At 40.4% G+C, this 20,015-nt stretch overlaps 1 protein-coding gene across 2 annotated transcripts in view; it reads right to left on the bottom strand.

Annotated features, from left to right (window-relative positions):
* Positions 1-20,015, bottom strand: part of PDE4B (phosphodiesterase 4B) — a 494,697-nt gene that overhangs the window by 369,303 nt on the left and 105,379 nt on the right. For both annotated transcript variants that reach the window (XM_014853006.3, XM_070486513.1), the window contains one exon: positions 16,258-16,496. In XM_014853006.3, coding sequence (XP_014708492.3) covers positions 16,258-16,496 — 239 coding nt within the window. The remainder of the gene's footprint in view (positions 1-16,257; positions 16,497-20,015) is intronic.

Raw genomic sequence — 20,015 nt, 5'->3', positions numbered from 1 at the left:
TCCACATGGGATGTGTCTGAAAGGAGATGTTCTCATAATCTCTCACTCCAACCATTACAGAGTAAAAGGTAGGGAGGAGGGAGAAAAAAGGATAAAATTAACCAAGGGACACAGATGGGAATAACATTCTCAATCTGGACTCTAAGAGTCGACAGCAGACCAGGAGGGGAGATCTCATTTGCATGAGAGTCCCTAGTCAAAGATGGTAAATTGGGCATGTGGGATTTATGACCAGTGGGATTAAGTGTAATTCCACTAGAAAGGAGGGAAGACAAACACCACCTTCCTACCCAAGCCTAGAGAACATTCCCAAACAGTTTAAAGATACTTATTTCTTACCTAGGACACAGAATAACTCAAAGAGTGTGCTGAGCATTACAGTTCATAATAGCCCTACATTGATGTAGTGGATGCTGTTGGTGTCCGCCAAATCCCCTCCTCTGGCTGGAGCACCCTTCTCCGATTTGTGTGGCTGTTGGAGTTAACAATACAGAGAATTGCCCTGGACCAAATGGGAGCACCTTGCACGAGAGGCTACACATCTCCTGGCCCCTCTCCTCCACCAGGTTGACTCGGCCAATGACCTGCTGGCATGGGATGCAAAAGGCCAACCCTCTTGCTACAATGTGGGACTAGCTCTGTCATGTAACTTGTGCTCTAGAGTATCTTGTGAGATCAGACTGAAGCTAGCCTCTACCAAGACCACAGTCTGCTTGGCATTTTTCTCTGCCCTGCCCTGTTTCCCTCACTTCCCTTCTCATGAGAGCACATTCCCAATAGATCACTTAAACAAGGATCCCCATCCCAAGTTTGCTCTGGGTAACCCAATCTAAGACAGCTGATACCAGAAGTGTTCCTGGGGAGTAGACTCTAAAGATGGGAATTCTGGAATTGGATCATTTTCCAGCTGGATAGCAATGAAACCCCCATTGCTGGTGATAGGCAAAGTATGGATAGTCTTGGGATGCCAGCGCATTTTTCTGGTTTCCACTTACGGAGACCTGTGGTGAGTTACAGGTGGAAGAGGATGCAGTAGTCGGAACAACATCCTGGGTATTCTACAGGTATGAGGAAATAGCAGATATAAGAACTGTGGAATTGGTTGGCTGTTGCTAAGCACCACTGATCGAAGAGAGAATGGGAGGCTTAGGTCTACTCATCAACAATTTAAAGCAAAGTGGGAGAGTACGAGGGACTCCCTGGCAGCATTTAAAGAGAACTCCTGTTCCTACAGCTGGTCAGCAGTCATAGCAGAACAGGGACAGAACTTAACTGCTGGCAGAGTTTCAGAAAAGGCTGAATCTCAGTCTAGGCAAGTCTCTCACACCAACTCTGGGCCCTGACAGGGAAGAAGTGGGACCCTGACAGTTAGAAGGGGACATCTGTGTCAACACAGTTCACAACCTTGACTCCGAGGTTATCCTGAATCCTATGGGCCTGAAGAAACGGCCAGTTCCCCCTTATTGGAAGATAGAGCTAGACATACACACACATGCTTGAAGTTATACAAAGGCCTCAAATGAGGCGAGTACCTTAGAAGACATTTCTTGCCCTTCTCAGGATTTGCCCCACCTCCTCTCTTGGCTCATAATTAGAGTCAAATCTCAGCATAACCTGATTTAGGAAGCGCTGGGCCAGCTAAAGCAAAAGAGAAAGTATATGCCCAAAAAGCTTCAGGACACATTACCAACGGGAACTAGGAGTGGTTCCTGATGGGGCTAGATCAAGAGGGGACAGGATATAAAGCTGGATTAGGGAGAGTTTTCAATATGGTGCTACTTTCCTGTGATACAGGGTTTAACACCCTGGCAAGGACTCTGGTGGCAGTTGCAATAAGCTATTGTAAAGGCCCTTGAAAGCTTGAGAAAAGCAAATGTCTATATTAAACAAAATAGAGATGCCACAATTGCTGTGGCCACGCTTGGAGGAAGGGTTTACCAAGCTCAGAGAAGCATGCATAAGGTCCACTCCATAAGACAGAAAAGCCTGCAGCCAACCACGTTCCTTAAGAGGGCTCAGAAGACACTCCCTTGATCAAGGCAATGAGGTTGGAGAGACGACTAGATAGAGACAGAGCTCTGCATCACTCAGCAGGCTGAGAGCCACGGCAGGAGATATGTTACAGCAACGCGCTCCCTAATAGCAATAGGGATGATAGGACCTGAGCATCGCAGAGGCCAGGTGGCAGCACAGACCCATCAAAAGGGAGATGGGCAGAATTACTATAATCTGTAGCAAGTATAGAATGAGTCAGCAAGGCCTGACCCACAGAAATTTATGAAAATGGCTCATGGAACACTATATTCCTGGAGGCAAGATAGAATAGATAAATATTTACACTCTCTGCCCTTGTTTTACTTGACCTATCTGCATCATGAAAACCTTAATTGCTCCAACTTTCCTGACTCAGGTCTCCTTGTTCCTATATTGCCAAGGCTGCTCATTCTCCATTGTCTTCACTCACTCTTTGTCTCCCCCTCCTTTCAAATAGTGTCCTTTTTTCATTCTAGAAACTCATTGGGGGATTCCATTTCCCTATCAATAAAAAATTCAACTATCATTTTATCTTCCGGGACTTACAAATCAGCATCTCTACGCCTAATCTTGCTCCTGAGCTAGACAAATAACTTCCACTGCCTGACAACATTTTCTTTCACATAAATATGTTCTTCCTACATTCTCAATCTTGGAAAATTATGGCAATAAATACTTGAGAAATGAATGATCCAATGAATGAATGGCATAACATCAATACAAGTTAAAAAGGAAATTATCCTAAAACAATGATTCTTAACATTTGAAAAATCTGAGAATTTATTAGACCTCCACTACTAAAAAGGCACACACCCAAACAAAACATATTTGGAAACTACTTATATGGGGAACTCAGCATTTTTGGTTCCAAAATATATATTCAACCTACAGTCAAGAAATACACATTCTATGACAATAACATGTTTGTTAAAGAAACTGTTATTGTTCTAAATGAATACTGGGAAAATTGGCATAGATCGAAAAGGTCTAGGATAAGCCAAATTCGACCCTAATACAGAGAGTCATACCAAAGAAAAGGATGTATTGGCCTGTATTTACTGCTTAAAAGGAATGCTGTTTCAGGAATAAGGGAAAGAATAACAAGTGGCCTGGACAGATAACACAGCTTCATAAACATAGACAACCATTCAACAGATAGTTAACATGCTAGAGCTCAAATATGGGAAAGAGCGTGCATGCTGACCCAAGAGGGACTGTGAAGTATGTTCCTCCAGATGGAAGCAGAGGTGTCTTGTGGACCACAGCCTAGGACCTGGGTAGCAAAAGTACAAGGAATAAAATTTGGGGACGGTTATGGTTCCCTAGCCTATGGAAGTTCAGAAACGGAGATTGTAATTTGCGTAGGTGTTCTCTAACTGCCAAGGCCCTATGTATAACAAAAATCAAATATAGCCAAATAGTGCAGTTAGTAAGAACTGAAAATCTATTACAATTGACTAGAATTTTACAGATGAAGGAAGATGGGTATCACTTAAATATAAGGTCCATTGGGAGCCTGTGTCAGTGCAATCCTCTAGTATGAAACGGGGCTGTGGCTATGCCCATAAGAGACTCAAAATCAGAACTTATGGAAATTTGGCCCTTAATTTATACCCCAATCCATGACAACATTTGTTATATGAGCAAAGGCTGCTCTTGTGGGGAAGTTAATTCTGACACTTTGTAATGATCTTAGTCTAATTCATCATGTAACTACTATTTAGTGTAATAATGAAGTAATTGGTAAGAATAATTTCACTATTTAAAAGAACTATTATAATACTGATATCAATGATCGAATGTATTGGGAAATTGAATCAATTCCCCTACCGGAAGTTCTTCCAACGGAAGGTGATTGGCCAGAGGAGGAACTAGATTTACTTGGTAATCAATTAATCTTTACATTAAATCAATCTATTGATACGTTACACAAAATTCACATTTTGGTGAAGAAAGGAGGTAAAAGGGTTGACAAATATGTGCATGATTTTAAACTGTGCTGGATATTTGGAAAACTGAACTATTTTTTTAAAGTAATATGTATACTCTGTTGGATGAAACAAATAAATAGTATTTTGATATTTGTACTTTTGCTTTTTCTTTGATCCATAAACGGTGTAAAAGATGCAGGAGAAAGAATGGTAATTAGCAATGTATAATTAAGAAGGCTTGATCAATAGGGCCGGCTTGGTGGCATAGCGGTTAAGTTCACACGCTCCACTTTGGCAGCCCGGGGTTCAAGGGTTCCGATCCTGGGCGCAGACCTACACACTGCTCATCAAGCCACACTGTGGTGGCATCCCATATACAAAGTAGAGGAAGATTGGCACAGATGTTATCTCAGGGCCAATCTTCACCAAAAAAAAAAAAAAAGAAGAAGTCTTGAGGTGTCAGGTAGGTAGACTATGTAATATAGAGCTAAATTACAGCTGGACTGGGAGATTTCTTTGCTTATGTCCAAGGACAACTGGAAGCCACACACTGATTCTTGGTCAAGATAACAATGAGAATCTATAGTGTGCTGTTAAAAGGTTAACTGTCCCCTGATTGCACCAAGCGCCAGCTTGTTTGTTGATAGCTTACACCTGTTGTAACCAGTTAAAGAGTCTGACTTGGCTATGGGACCAAGGGAGCATAAGAGATCCCCCTGAAAACTTTCACCAGAGCTTTCCTGACACAAAATTCCTCACATGCATCCCGGTGGTTCACGATCCGGAGACGAAGTGCACTTTGTTCAGCTAAGAAAGGACCCTGGGAGCTCCTCTTGGCATCCTTCCGCACCCTTTTCTCCTGCAGTCCCTTATCCTTTGTTAAGAGGCTTCCAGGAGTATGCTCTGAGAAATCTTCTGAGTCTTTTCAATTATCCAAACTGTATAGTCTTTGCTGAGATTACAAACGCTTTTTTGATTTATTAAAGTCTAACACGACACTTATAACTTTTACCGCTTCCCAAATGATGTGTGAACCTTAGAAAGGTAAGATTGTGTCTCTGTCTTGCAATATTTCTAGCTCCACAATTCCCCGGCCAGGCAGAGAGCCAAGACCCCAGCTGACAGCCTTCAACAGTTTTTCGGTTTCTGTTTCCACTCTTGGGCCCAGCCAGCCGGCAGATTCACCCTTATCCCCTGTTTTGTTTTTCTGTTTCATTTCAGGCCTAGAGAACTTTTTTACATCTGTAGCTGCTGTGTTTTTGAAGCAGAACTTACATTTTATCAACACTTCCCATATAGGTATTGTCAAAGTTTGTCTAATATTTTATTTTAACTGTGTTTCTTAAATACAGCACAACGCTTAAGGGGCACAGTACCCAGTCTGAGACCCTGTGTCTTTTAAGGAGATCATTTAGTCCCTTCGCATTTGCTGTTGGAGCATAGGTATTTCACTTTCAATTTTCCTTATAATTACCAACCTTATAAAGCGAAAGCAAAAGAGGAAATGGTCCACTTTGTTCTATCCTCTTTGTACTTTTCTTTTTTTCTTATTTGACTACATTGATATTTATTTCTTTTCCCTCCACTTTAATTTGGAAAGACTACTGCACTTTTGCATTTTATTAATGGCCGCTTTCCCTTTTCCAGTGCTTATAATCCAACTAACTTCTCTACTACCACATGACCACAAAATATCAACTATGTCCCAGACCATTATGTGCTCTTCCCTCCCTTCCCCCAAATGTAATCGGACATTTATAATATTCCCCCTCCCCCGCTATTCAGAAGAGAACTTTGGAGGGATGTTATTGAAACCCCAAGTCCTAGGCTGTGCTGAAATGGTTACTATGTTTATTTCCAGGTTATTATGAATTTTCTTCTCATCATTTCATTTTTATTCCCTAATTCTTATTCATCACTTGTATTACATATTCCCCAAGAGTATACAATTATCCACCTAGTTTTAACTTTACATATTGCAAGGTTCATTTCTAATCCCTGTTTCCACTTTTTATTTTCTACTATCTCGAGTTTTCTGTTTAAATTGTTCCTTGTTATAGCTCTTTATTGAGTACTTTCCTCAGATTGGGTACGTAGATGATAAATGCTCTAAACCATTCTATCTCTACAAATACCCTTTTTTCCCCCCAAGAGAGGTGGTATTAGTTTTCTATTCTTGCCATAATAAATTACCACAAATTTAGTGGCTTAAAAAAACATAAATTTATTGTTTTATATTCAATGGACTGAATGTTTGTTTCCTCCTAAAACTCCTATGGTTGAAACTCTAATCCTGATGTATTTAGAGGTTGGACCTTTGGGAGGTAACTGGGAAAAGAGTGTGGAGCCTTCATGAATGTGATCAGTGTCCTCATAAGACTCTCCAGAGAGCTAGCTAGGTCTCCTTCCACCACAGAAGGATACAAAAAGATGGCAGTCTGCAACCCAGAAGGTTCTCACTAGAACCCGACTATGCTGGCATCCTTATCTCAGAATTCCAGCCTCCAGAACTGTGAGAAGTAAATGTCTGTTGTTTATAAGCCACCCAGCCTATGGCACCTTGTTAGAGCAGCCTGACCTGACTAAGACGTTACGGTTCTGTAGGTCAGAAGTCCAAGACGGGTCTCACAGGGCTAAAATCGAGGTGTCAGCAGGGCTGCATTCCTTTCTGCATGCTCTAAGGGAAAATACATTTTCTTGCCTTTTTCTCCTTCTAGAGGCCACCCATTCCTTGCCTCATGACCACTTCCTCCATCACCAAAACTAGAAGCCAAGTCTTCACACTGCCATTTCTCTGGTTCTCTGCATCCAGGAAAGGTTCTCTATGTTTAAGAATATATGTGACTGAATTGAATCCACCTGGATAATCCAAAATACTCTCCCTGTCTCGAGGTCCTTAACATTAATCACATCCATCATTTCACCCAACACAGGTGTGAATGACATGTTGGTTAAATACAGGAGGCTTGGGTTGCAGCTCTTTCTTCCTAGCAGTCTACAGAGGAAACTCTTCTGTTATTTACCTTCTCGTGTTGAAGATTAATTGTCGAATCTCACTTTACATATTTTTCTCTTATAACTGAATTGTTCTTTCCAGTTGAAAGCTTAAAGACCTTTGTTTCTGATATACAACTGAAATTCAGGTGCTTTACTAGAACGTGTCTAATTAAGAGTCTGTTGTCATGAATCTTGCCTAGAATTCCCTTCCACTTTTCAGGCTCAGGTCTTAAAATCTGGAGAATATTTGGTTAGTACTTATTTAATTATTCCATGGCTTTCATCTCTGTATTTTTCTTCTTCTAGAACTCTTATTATTGACATGTTAGAGCTAATTGAACTAGCTTCTTAGTGTTTTTGCTTTTCTTTAAAGATTTCTAAGTCTCTGTATTTTTTCTCCGACATTTGAGATGGTTCTACTACTTGATCTTCCAGGACATTAGTCTGTGTACATGGATGTGAGTTGTGTGTTTGCTTGTGTCTACATTGTGTGCTATTTTTAATCTCAAAGATTTTACTCTGATTCAATTTATTTGCTGAATTTTTACTTTAAAAAATTTGCTTTGGTTCCAGAAAGTCTTTTTTTTTTTTATGCTGTGCTTGAATCTCCCTGAGCACTTTGTTTTTTGCCTTACGTCAGCCTCTGTCTCCCCCAGTAACTCTGTTTCATGAGGAACCTCTTCTGGGTTTTCTCCTTGCTTTTCATTCCTCTGGTAACTCAATACCCTTAGTTGCGTTGTTATTTGCCCTGGCCTGCTCACAGGGGCGTAAGGTAATGGGGTTCATTAGGTGGTCACAGTCTGGCAAGTTTCCATTCTTATAATTCAGTGGTGTGGGGGTTGGTACCTTATTGGTATTCACATCAAGGCATCAGGAGGAAATCTCTCTGATTTTCCTCTTCTGGCCTCTTCATGTTCTCCCAACAGAAGAGGCAGAAAGGATCTGGCCCACCTGTTTGATTGCTTCTCAGTGTCCAGGAATCCAAAAATACAATATTAGGTATATTCCTATAGATGTGAATTCGTGTGAGATCATGAGTTCCTAAGGGCTAAGCTGTCGCAGGGTGCAGGCATTCTGATTCTCATCCTGGGGCTCCTCACCGCTGACTTCCAAGCTTTCCTCTTCCCAAAAGAGAGAACTTTCTTTGGTAAGACCATGACAGAACTTGAGGCTTCATTCTTATCCTCTAGGACCTGTCTGCTGACGGAAATGGTATAGTTGGGAGTGAGTGAGAACTGAGATGCATTCAAGACACTGTCTTCCCAACATCCTTAAGAATACTCTCACTTCTTTATCCACAACTTTATAGTTTTAAAAGTTCTGAAGCAAAAAAAAAGGCAAAGTGTCACATTTATTAAATCTAAATGGCAGGTATATCAATAGATGGTGTCTGTTAAATTGTTTTCTGCACTTTTAGTTTGTTTTAAATATTTCATAAATGGAATGAACTTTTAAAGTATTAATACTACATTTCTTCTGATGACTTACCAGATTTGTCTTTCTCCTCTGAAGCCCAGATTTATATACTTAACTGTGTATGGCCATCACAACTCATTGGCACCTTTCACACTTGACTTGTCCAAAATGGGCCTTTTGCTTTATATGCCCCAAATTCTTTCCCCAGGTGTTTCCAATTTCAACAAATGGTACCACTGTCAACACAGCTGCTCAAGCAAAAGGCACGGGATCGGTTCTTGACGCTTTCCTTTCCCAGACTCCCATGTGCATTCTATAGCAAGCCCTACCAATTTACTTTTTTTTTTAATTTTTTTCCTTTTTCTCCCCAAAGCTCCCCGGTACATAGTTGTGTATTCTTCGTTGTGGGTCCTTCTAGTTGTGGCATGTGGGACGCTGCCTCAGCGTGGCTTGATGAGCAGTGCCATGTCCGCGCCCAGGATTCGAACCAACGAAACACTGGGCCGCCTGCAGCGGAGCGCGCGAACTTAACCACTCGGCCACGGGGCCAGCCCCCCTACCAATTTACTTTTAAAAAACAACTGAATCCTTTCATTTCTCTCCATCTCCTCTGGCACTGCCCTGTTTCAAATCATCTTCCTTCAATAGTACCTGCTTCCACTTCGCCCCTACATATCATTATACCCATACCCAAAACACTATTTTTTTAAAAGTCGGACCATGTCACATTTTTGTTAAAAACTTTGTAATAGCTTCCCATGGCACTTAGAATAAAACAAAACTCCTGAGTAGAGCCTGCAGGTGACCAGGTGATCTAGCTGCTCTCAGCCTCGGCACTGCCAGCTCCTTTCTCTCCCTTGCGTTCTGTGCTGCAGCCTCCTTTCTCCTCTTCAAATATACAAGGCAGTTGCCCCCCTCAGGGCTTCTACATTTCTCTTCCCTCTGCCTATGAATTTTCTCCCCTTCCCCTACTTTTTGTATACACAGCTGCCTGTCATCATTTGGGTATCAATCAAATGTTCTCTCTCTTGGAGAACTTCCACAGCTACCTTGTCTAAAGCACCATTCCTTTGTTCAGTTTACACTCACCCTATCACATCATCCTGTTTATTTCCTTTATCGCATTATTTCAGTCTACAGTTTTCTGTTAATTATTGTAATTACCACTGTAATCAGCTTGCATTTCAATGAACAGACATGCTTTTATCAATTAATTAACCAATTTACTTAAGATAGGAAAGTACAAAAGATAAGTTATAAGGAAGGGATATTCAGCTCTCGTCACACTGGCTGGCACACCCAAATGGAAGTACTTTGCACAAGTGGGTCTTTCTTGTCTGAGGAGCAACCAGCTGACCAGCTTGGACATTCTATAAACCTCCTCATTGCATGCAAAGTGTAGCTAGTACTTATTTTGAAAAATAGTATATTAAGCTTAACAGATTCAACTGCATGCAACATACTTATTTAACTTATATGTACTTTTAGACGACTGCCTTTGCGGGATTCACGATCTGGCCATCCCCTTCACATAAACTCTACCACGGTTGTATATGATTCCCAGAATTATTTATGATACAGTTTCAGCTGCTGTAACAGAGAGAAACTCCAAACAACCATAGAATTGTATTTATTGTACACTAAAATTCAGTCTGGTGTGGCAGCTCTCCATGAAGTTGTCACATGGCTCAGGGCCCTTCGGTTTTAATGCTCCATCAGGCCTGTGGTGTTACTTTGGCCACACAGCACAAGAAATCTCACCACTGCATACTCATTCCAGCCAGTAGAAAAGGGGAGAGTGGAAGGAGAAGGATGTTCTTTTCTTTCAAGGGGACTATCTGGCCAGAATCTAGATTCTAGCTAGACTAGGAAGAAGCTGCAAGAAAGCCTGAAAAGCACAGTCTATTTTCTGGGTAGCCGTGTGCTCAGTTATAACTCCGGAGTTTTCTTACTGCTGAAGACAAGGAAAGAATGGAAATTAGAGCTTTTCTCCCGCACATCCCAGGGCCTGGCACATTTGTCCTACTCTGACCATTTTCCTTGCTTACCTCCCAGGGTTGTCATGGAGTTAAATTTAAATAAAATAGGGGATGGAAATGACATTATATACTACAATCTATCATAGTGAGGATATTATATATGTGTAAAGTATGACACCAATTATTATAAGCATATAGGCCAGATCCTATCCTAAGTACTTTCTGTATGAAATCTGCATTTCCCATATTCTAACATAATTATGACCTGACTGATAACAGAATATACAAGCAATGAGGTGTGCAGGGGATGACACAAGATTTTAAATATCCATTGTCCATTATCTCACATACCTGAGATGGGCAGCCCAGAGGCACTTTGTGAACTGCTGACTTGTAGAGTGAAATGCTTGATGCACAAGTCACAAAGGCAGTTTCTGTAGCCAAAGGATTTCAGTCGGGGGTAAAGCCTGGTGAGAGCTAAACAGATGTGTGTGTCATCAATTTCCCATCCTCACTCCAGCCTTTGTTGAATCTATGGCATTTGCTTATAGCATCTGTGGGTATTTTGATCTTTAAAACAGGGCTTTAGGATGTGCAGTTGAGAGGCAGCCCAAAAGTATAAAATATTTTTATTGAAAACCCCATCAGACTGTAAACTTGCAACAGACTGTGGGAGCAATAAAGCACATCCCATGTTTCTGAGCGACCACCTCAGCAGACTGACCGCTTTCCCCTCCCTGACAATGAGGGGAGTTGAAATGCTTCCAGCCTTCTGGGCAGAGCAGGGAGATTGGCACCACTCTTCCTAACAGGGGTGAAAGTTGGGACAGGGAACGTTAAGGACATCACACCTAAGTTAAAAGATGCCCAAATAGAATCATCATGTTCACAACGGAAACATTCAGAGTGGCAAAGCACAGCCTCAGGCAGACGGAGGTGGGAGACAAGCGAATTGATATTTATAATCTTCTTTGAGGGAATAACAAGGGAGAAACCAGAACAGTTTCTTACGAAAAAGTGCACCATTAAGAAAACACTGGAACAAGATTCCCTGCCTTCTTTATCTCTCTGTGCCTCTTCCTATCCAACACAAAACGTGGCTGACAATAGTTCTATTGTATTATTGAGATATAACCAGTACTATTGTCTAACACCTAGGAGTTCAATCCCCTCACGGGTCAGTTGGCATGACATAGAAAAAAGAACTGCCGCCAGACAAAAACTCATGCGTGGTCATCTGGAACAATGTATGCTTTTAGCTGAAAGGAAAGTATAGGCCCACACCCCCTTATTCTTAGCAGATGACCCAACCTCCTACTTCATTAAGAAAAACAGGCCAGAGTCCTCAAAATGTGGTCCCCAAGTCAGTACCATAAGTATGACCTGGGATCTGTTAGAACTACAGATTCTCAGGTCCCAGCCCAGACTCTCAACTCTAGGGTTGAGGTCCAGCCATCTGCTTTTCAATAACGCTTCCAGGTGATGCTGATGTACTCTAACATCTGACAACCACTGATTTCCACCTTTGGAAATGAGGTTCTCCCATTTCTCTCCCTGTCATTTCCAACATGTTCACGCTTTTCTGCCTTGGATTTACATATCTCAGAAGAAGAAATTTCAAATCTTGCCTAAAGCTCATCTTTCCCCCTGTGCTCCCCCTTTTATGTTCTATATCAGTTATTGCCCGTCTCTCTCATCTTCAATCGCTCCCCATCTGCTGGTTCCTTCTGTTCAGCATACACAAGAAAGTCCCCACATTATAACACTTTTCCTTAATCTCATCTACCCCAATCAGCTTCCATGCCCCCTCTTTCCTTTCACTAACAAAAATCTTTAGAGTATTATTTTATTGCTATCTTTTCTTCCTCAGCTCTAATTGTTGCTTTTGTAAAGTTTTAAAGTATCATTCTTAATATAACATCCGATATACAAAGGAACATATGCGCCTACCCAACAGAACTAAAACATTACCTCTGCATTGCTGTGCATTTTTCCCACCCCTCTCCCTTCCCCGTGGATGCTTAAATGCAGGGCATTCTGACTCTGTAACTCTACTAAGACCTTCACTAGTGTTACCAGTGTTGGAAAATTGGAAAATTGAGAGGATAAAGTGAATAAATCTGAGGCCTAGATTTCCTTGCACTTTAATTTAGAAGGGCAAGAAACTTTGAGTTCAGATGTATTACCTTTACATACTCAAGCAGTGTTTGGTATTAGAAGAACAGTCTCACAAAGATGGCAGCAAGACTGTGTGGATATATTCCTGATACCTCCCTCTAAAGAACAGCCACATCCCTGGTGTGATTCCAGACTCACGATGAAAGGGGAAAAAAAAAGTCTGAGACTGTTAAGGAAGAATATGTCTTTTCGACTCTTTGATGTGTCTTCCAAGTGTCAAGAATGCCACCAGTTAATATTCCCAGCCTCCTCTGCCTCCTTACTCAGTCTTCTCCAGAAAGAAGGAGTAATTTAATCTGTGTTGGTGTTTCTAGAAGGAGAAAGTGGGCATGCACAACTCAGTCCTTCCTCCCTTCTTTCTCATATGAGCAGGATTTCTACAGCTCCCCCATGCTACAAGATTTATAGGGGTAGATTCTCCCTCTGAGGGGGATGCCTACCCAGGTCCAACAGCTCCTGTTGCTGGGTGGTAAGTCTGTGTAATTACGGCGTTCAGTGTTAGAAGCCCACTATTACATATACCAATATCAACTTTGTCAGCAATAAAGATGACGTTTTATTTTCACATCTGACTTCTTTCATCTTAATTCCAAGTTGGTTCCAATAACTCAGGTAGTAAAGTTTCTCCACAACTTCCAATAATAAAAAATGCATAATTCTGGCTACTCAGTCTATATGTAACTATAAAATAACAACAATAACAACAACAACATAAAAATAACCACTAAGTGGTAGTTACTATGCTACACGCATCACAGACATTTCCTTTAATCTCACCACAACTTTGAAAAGTAGGGATTACTATCTCCATTTTTGTTCATTTGGGCTTTTGTGGGATGAAGAAACTCATCCAAAAAGTAACCAGGTGGAAGTTCACCCAACTGGACTCAGGTCCTTTCTCACTCTTTCTTTCTCCAAGGTAAATTAAACCATTATCCTGACATCCAGGCCTACTGTCTGCAGTGATGGCCAGCTCCCTTCATCAATGTGCTCTCCTCAAACAAGGGCTAAATTGACATCAGTGTTTTTCTATTTAACCTTGTATACATTGGGCAACGCCTTTCATTTGTACTCTCTTGAATTCCTTCACTGGCTTTAAAGACTTGATCTATAGACACAGTCCCATACTTATGACGTATTTAAAATACCACCTAGGAACTCAAAGTCAGTTTCACCCAGTTGTAACTGTCAAAGCAATTATCAGAGCAGGATTCGTGTCCTAGAGACTTCTTCTAGTATAGAACAGGGCTCATCAATTGACATTTACACATTGTCTATGGCTTCTTTCACACTGTAACAGCAGGGTTAAATAGTCACAACAGAGACCGTAAAGCCCACAAAGCCAAAAATATTTACTATCTAGCCCTTTACAGAAAAAGTTTGCGGACCCCTGGACTAGACATGGAGACAGATTCTATATTCTCAGTGCTCTAAGTGGTAAGTATACTTCTTTCTCACATGTTGTCACAGGCTGCACCCCTTACCTCTGTGAACTTTCAAGTTGATGGCAGTCATGATACCTGGAACCCTACTTCCTCACTTCTAATCAAATGATCTTTCAAACAGATTCCTCTGCTAGCAGATCCACCAGTCTTCAACTATCAATATTCCAATGGAAGCATTTATAAGGGATGTATAGAAACGCTTTCAGTTGCTTATATTTAAAAACAAATTTACAGTCAATGACTGAATACTCCTATTCATTAAAAGGTATCAAAGTAACTGAAATAAAACAGACATGTTATGAATGAATTACTAATATGTGATATTTTTTGCACAGCATAAAGTCTCTGGATAATGGCTAAATCCTCCATTTCACTCCAAATTACTGACACCCAGCATGAGGCTACTGATACTTGAAGCATGGCTTCTAATTTTCAAAGGCTTTATTGGATAATGATCAAGAGGAGAGAAACTAACATTTGTTGATTGCATAACACGCTTTTTACTAAGCTAAGTACCTTAAGAGATTACCACATCTAATCCTCACAATAGCCTATCATGTGAGTACTCTTACTCTCGTTCTCCAGAAGAATATACTCAATTTAGAGAGGTAGACAGCATGCCGCAAATGTCAGAGTCTGGATTTGATACTTCTCTGAAGGGACAATTCCACAACTCTCAAAGTGTCCTTGAGCTAAAGAACTCAAAATCTGCCAAGGTACACTATACCCAGAGTGTTATTCTGACAGATATGTCACCAATCCCTGCCAAAACCAGACTCCTGCTGTGCCAGCCATCTCTTTAGCTGCTGGATGGTGAGGAACTTACTTCTGGGGAAGAGCCTGGGATGGTACTGGGGGCAATCAGAGAGCTCAGGAAAGCACACTTTTACCAACTGGTGTGGAAGCATTTCAATATTGTAACAATTGGTACAACTGTACCAGTGCCTACTTGCTGAAAAACAAATCTGTGGAAATCTTTAAGGCTCCAAATCTGCAATTATGCAGAAGCATAATCAAGACTGATCACATAAGCTATGTGATGGAGTAAGGGATATGGGAGCAATATGCTTAATTTAGTTCTCAGTGATTGGTTGTGATTGTTCTAATGTTAATTCAGCTGAATAGAAGATGTAAGTCAGCGCTTCTCAAATGTGTAGCCCATTCTCCCTGTGATGTGTTGACGCGCTGCTCTATCACATACAGCCTGTTTGGCGAACATTTCATACTCGTAACTGTGATAGCTGGAGTCTCAGTGACCTAACTCTTAGCATATCTGATAACCACCAACTAATAGATGGCCTGCATTGTTCAATGAGGATATATTGGGCTACTCATCAGCATTGTAGAGCTCAGCACGGGGCAGGTAGACAGCAAACCATAAAAACCACTGATTTTAGTGATTTCCTGGAATACTATCGTACAATAATTTAACATGTTCAGTTCTTCTCTTTAATAAGTGATTGAAACAAAAAGTGATCTTAAAAGCACCATATTATTACATTTTAAAGCTATATAAATTATAGAGAAAATATTTTTCATTTTAATAATCAAACTCCATCTTAGATAAGCCAGCCATTCTAGGAAAATATTTGAAAAAGTTTTAAAAAGGATAAAATGCTAATTATTCAATTTTAACCACAGTTGTGACATCATATGTACTTGATTAGCTTTTCAACACTACATTAAAATAGGCTGTGTCAAAAATATAGACTCTGCAAAATGGTCCGAGCGTCTCTAACAGCACAATCTTCATTCCTCCTTTGACTTAAATGAAATCTTTTATTTTATAGATAATCACAAACTGAGATTAGTAAAGTGAAATTAAAATAAAAAGAAGCCAGGAATAATTATATATAGAATACAGCAATAAGAAAATCTGCCGTCATATACCCATATAAATAATATATAAATATATATGTTATATATATAATTCTTTCAGGTACTCTGATATAATTTTGCTTTTCTAAATTTAAGCATATTGATGCACACTGAATAGTTCTTTTAAAAAAAACAGATAGGGATTAATTTTGTTTTCCCTTGACCTTAATAAAAATGCATCTCATTCCTTCCTCAAAAGCCTGCTTCCAATCTTAAGAGGCAGAAAACATCCCCACTGTTTAAAAAGCCTCGTCTTGCTACCTAAAGGGAAACAAATTCTCCAAATGTCACTAGCCTTCATTATCCCGTAGATAACTAACATTTTAAAAGCAGGAAATTGTATTTGGAGTATCTGGAAAACGAAAGTTAGAACTGACGTTTACTTTTGAGGCTACTCACCGCTCCTGGCTCACAGTTGTAATCGCGATGCTGGGAAGCGTTGTCAAAGGCAATGTGGTGGGTCTCGGCACGCCATCTCCCTCGGGAGTCCTGGCCCTCTCGCTCTGTCTTTGGGACAGCGGTGGCAACTGCAAGTTTCCTGAGCAGCACCTTCTCCCTCTCCAGAGGTCGATGCCGAGCGTGTTGCTAGAAGAACTGTAGGATTTACTCAAGCTACATTCAAAGTAATCTTTAACATTCTGGAGGAACCACAGGGGAAGAAAAAAGAAGAGAAGGAGAACGAAATTCAGCTGTTTAAAATGATGCGCAAGAGAGTAAACTAAGAAACTAAATGATCAAGCTGTCACTCACAAAGTCCTGATCCATGAGCTCACAACCAGAAGCTAACATCGACGTCAGAAGCTTAAGGGCAAACAAGGAAGGGTGCTCTAATTCTCAGCTTTTAGAATGAATATACCAGTTGCATATTCTTGGTGATCTTTAGGACTGTAGATAATATTTCCCAGTTACAGCACATGGATTGGAGGCCCTTCCATTTTGTTTCTCTTTCTTAAGTATTTTTTCTTTCTTTTTCTTTTATTTTGCTAGAATGAAAGCTTATAATTGAATACATATTTTGGAAATCAGTGTTATCATTCTTCAACATGGCGACAAACTATCTTAGCTAAAGTTTCTTGTTTACTGTTTTGAAGTAAAAATATTTTCTATCTTAGGACAGCAAGATGTTGATAATTATGGGTGACAGACTGAAGCTTTCCCACAAAAGGTCTTCTCAGGGTTGAAGTTTCTTTTCTTTTGTGTTTTTGTTTTTTTTTTTTTGGTCAAATTACCTAAGAGCCCAGACAAAGAAGAGTAGACTTTGTCCAGTCCTGAACTGAACTGCCATGTGTCCAATTCATGCCCTGGTGCTGACATGAATGAAGTACTTGTGAGACGATGAAGACATTGTACTCTAACCAGTGATAAGAAGTATTCATTCTTCCTACATCTCTTGGTGACTATGGTTCCTGGTACTATTGGGAGTGGGAGCCCCATATGAGCCTCTGCCTGATGTAGTATTCACGCCAGCTCTAAGAGAGAAAATGCTACAGCACTGCAAAGGCCCAGTCATAGCAACTTGGAGTTCAAAGGATATAACTGTCACTCTCCACTCTTACTTTAACAGGGAATAATGAAGTCCTACCACCAGGTCAAGGTTTCTCTCCTGAAAGTCATTCTGTGGCTCTAAAAAGACAGGTTTTTCATACTAGCCCTTCAAAATAGACTTAGGAGAGCATGGGACGAGACGTCCTAAGCTTTAAACAAACAAAAGTTCTCTGCCCCCCTCCTCCACCCATTCCTATCCTAGTTCATACAAGAATCATTTACTCAAGTTTAAGGGTCTGCCTGGGTTCAAGCAACAAATATTTATCTCACACCTATTATAGTTTTGCACTGTGCAGCTTAGGAAGGACACAACAACAAAAAAAGGCAGAGTACCTGCGCTCAGATTCTATATTCTAGTGATGTATACCTACCTGATCCACACAAGATCACATTTAGATGATGGAAATCTGAACACGAATAGGCCTGACAATTTTCAGGGGCCCCACTCTCTCCACCTGAACATGAGAAATTGTCATATTTTCTTGTGCTTGACTCATGGTTTTAGAACACCATTTATTTGAAATTCAGTAGAATCACAACTCAATAACAGGAAGAAAACAAAGCAATCTAGAATTTTCCAGAGTTTGAAATATTCTGGAATGTGTCCAGTGTTTTATAACTGGTTATTATATTAAAACCAACTATACGCCTAGCACTTACTGTGGTCAGTGTGTGTGTGTGTGGGTGCGTGTGTTTGTGTGTATGTTTTAGAAACAAGAAGCTGAGGGGAAAGCTTAGTGTATATATATTTCTTTCTCAAAAGACTTAGGGACTAATTGAGGAAACAGAATATACAACGTCTTCCTGAAGAGATTTAAGAACAAACTAAAAGCCAGAACTCACAACTATAAATCAGTCCAGTTCCAAATATTCATATAAAGAAAGTACTGGTTATCTGGAAGCCAACATCCTAAGTACACACTTTATCTCTTGAGCAAGGAACACTGTACCAGAGAACAGAAATAAGAGTCTCATTTAACTCAACCACCAACTATCATGGTCTCCTAATAAAGTTATTGGATATTTTTCTCTTCTAGAAAAAGGAAATATTACCAAATAGGTTTAATTGTAGTAAATAAACTAAATGGGTATTTATTTGGGACTTATTTGAAAAGTAACAAAGTCACACCTACCACAAAATATCCCCCACACTGACCTGCCAACAGGCTTGAATTTACAGATTTGAAGTCATTCTTTAAGTTAAAAGAATTTGTTTCAAAAGGCCTCAGTTAACATGAAAATGCCTTGCCACAAAAGAACATAATGGAATAGCTTTTTATAAATCAAGTTAAACATTGAAAACATTACTGTTGTTTTACAAACACTAATTAAGCCATGTAGAGTTATTCAAAAATACCTCAACCTCTTTAATTCATACTAATAACTTATACAGTACTCCCCTTGTTTATGTCTTCAAAGGCAAAATCTGATTCAGTACATTCTCAATTACTGAATTTGTGATTTTTTGGACTTATTTTCCTATTTTAACTATCACGATTCTGGCTGACAATACAATTCATCAGATCAAAATTTTGGGGGGAAAGGAACATTAACTGGACGTTTACTTCTGGAAATCACAAATTTTACAATGTATCCTACTGCCCCCAATTCACCCTATGTCTCTATAATCCCAAAGGAAACAGCCTTCTTTTGGATTATCCTCACGTTCCCGGATAACCATTTGTCTGAAAATCAGTGTTTTTGCCAATGTAATTCCAATAGGTTATCACAAATGCAAAGCTAGTGTGAACCGCTGTACCTAAGTAGGAAGAGTTTGCAGCGAGGAAGGGAAGGCGACACCAAAGAAATTAACTGTCCTATCCCCATATCAAAACTACCCAAGCGAGGACCACTGAGACGTCCACATGAGGCACATCGGTGCCTAATGCTCAGGGCTTTGTTGCTGCTGCTGTTGTTTCGTCTTTCGTCTGTCTATTCCAGTCATTTGGGAGCTTCCTGATTTTTGAGTTCTCCCGATTAAACTTATGGTAAAAAAAAAAAAAGTGAGATTAGGTATTTCCAAGGACTTCTAGTGCGCTTAGGAGCACGTTCAACTCGGACCATAGGCCAGAGTTTGTCAATTCTGGAAATTATGGGAAGCGTCAAATGACACTTAGGGCCCTATCAAGGGCACTATATATATTATATACAGTCAGCCACTCCACCTCCCCTCCCTTTCGCACTGTCTCTAACGCACATATCTCCTGATTCCTCTCTTCTAGTCTCTTTAGTCATTTTCCGCTTTTCAACTCCTCCCCAAACCTGCAACTCCCTCCTCTCTAAACTATTCTGCAATTCCTTTAAGTCACAGCTAATTGCTTGTGTTCAACACTTGAATAGCAATTAATTTACCCCTCATTTCTGGAACTTAGTTTCCGAATGCAAAGTGGTGAATGCACACTGTTCCTACGTCACTCATCACAGTGTCTCCCATTACAGTCGGTTGTGTACTGCAGGTACATGAAGGCGGCAGTCGTGCTTATTCATTTGTGTATTCCCACAGAGCCAAACACTGGGTCCTGCCTGCAGAAAGGGCCTTTGCACATGCTCTTTCCTTTACAGAAATGTGCTTCCCTTTCCTGACATCAGAACATCACTCCCTCACTGTCCAT

Source organism: Equus asinus, chromosome 16, assembly GCF_041296235.1.
Source record: "Equus asinus isolate D_3611 breed Donkey chromosome 16, EquAss-T2T_v2, whole genome shotgun sequence".
Lineage (NCBI taxonomy): Eukaryota > Metazoa > Chordata > Mammalia > Perissodactyla > Equidae > Equus > Equus asinus.
The sequence above is the reverse complement of the archived record's forward strand: the minus strand, read 5'-3'. Positions and strand labels throughout refer to the sequence as shown.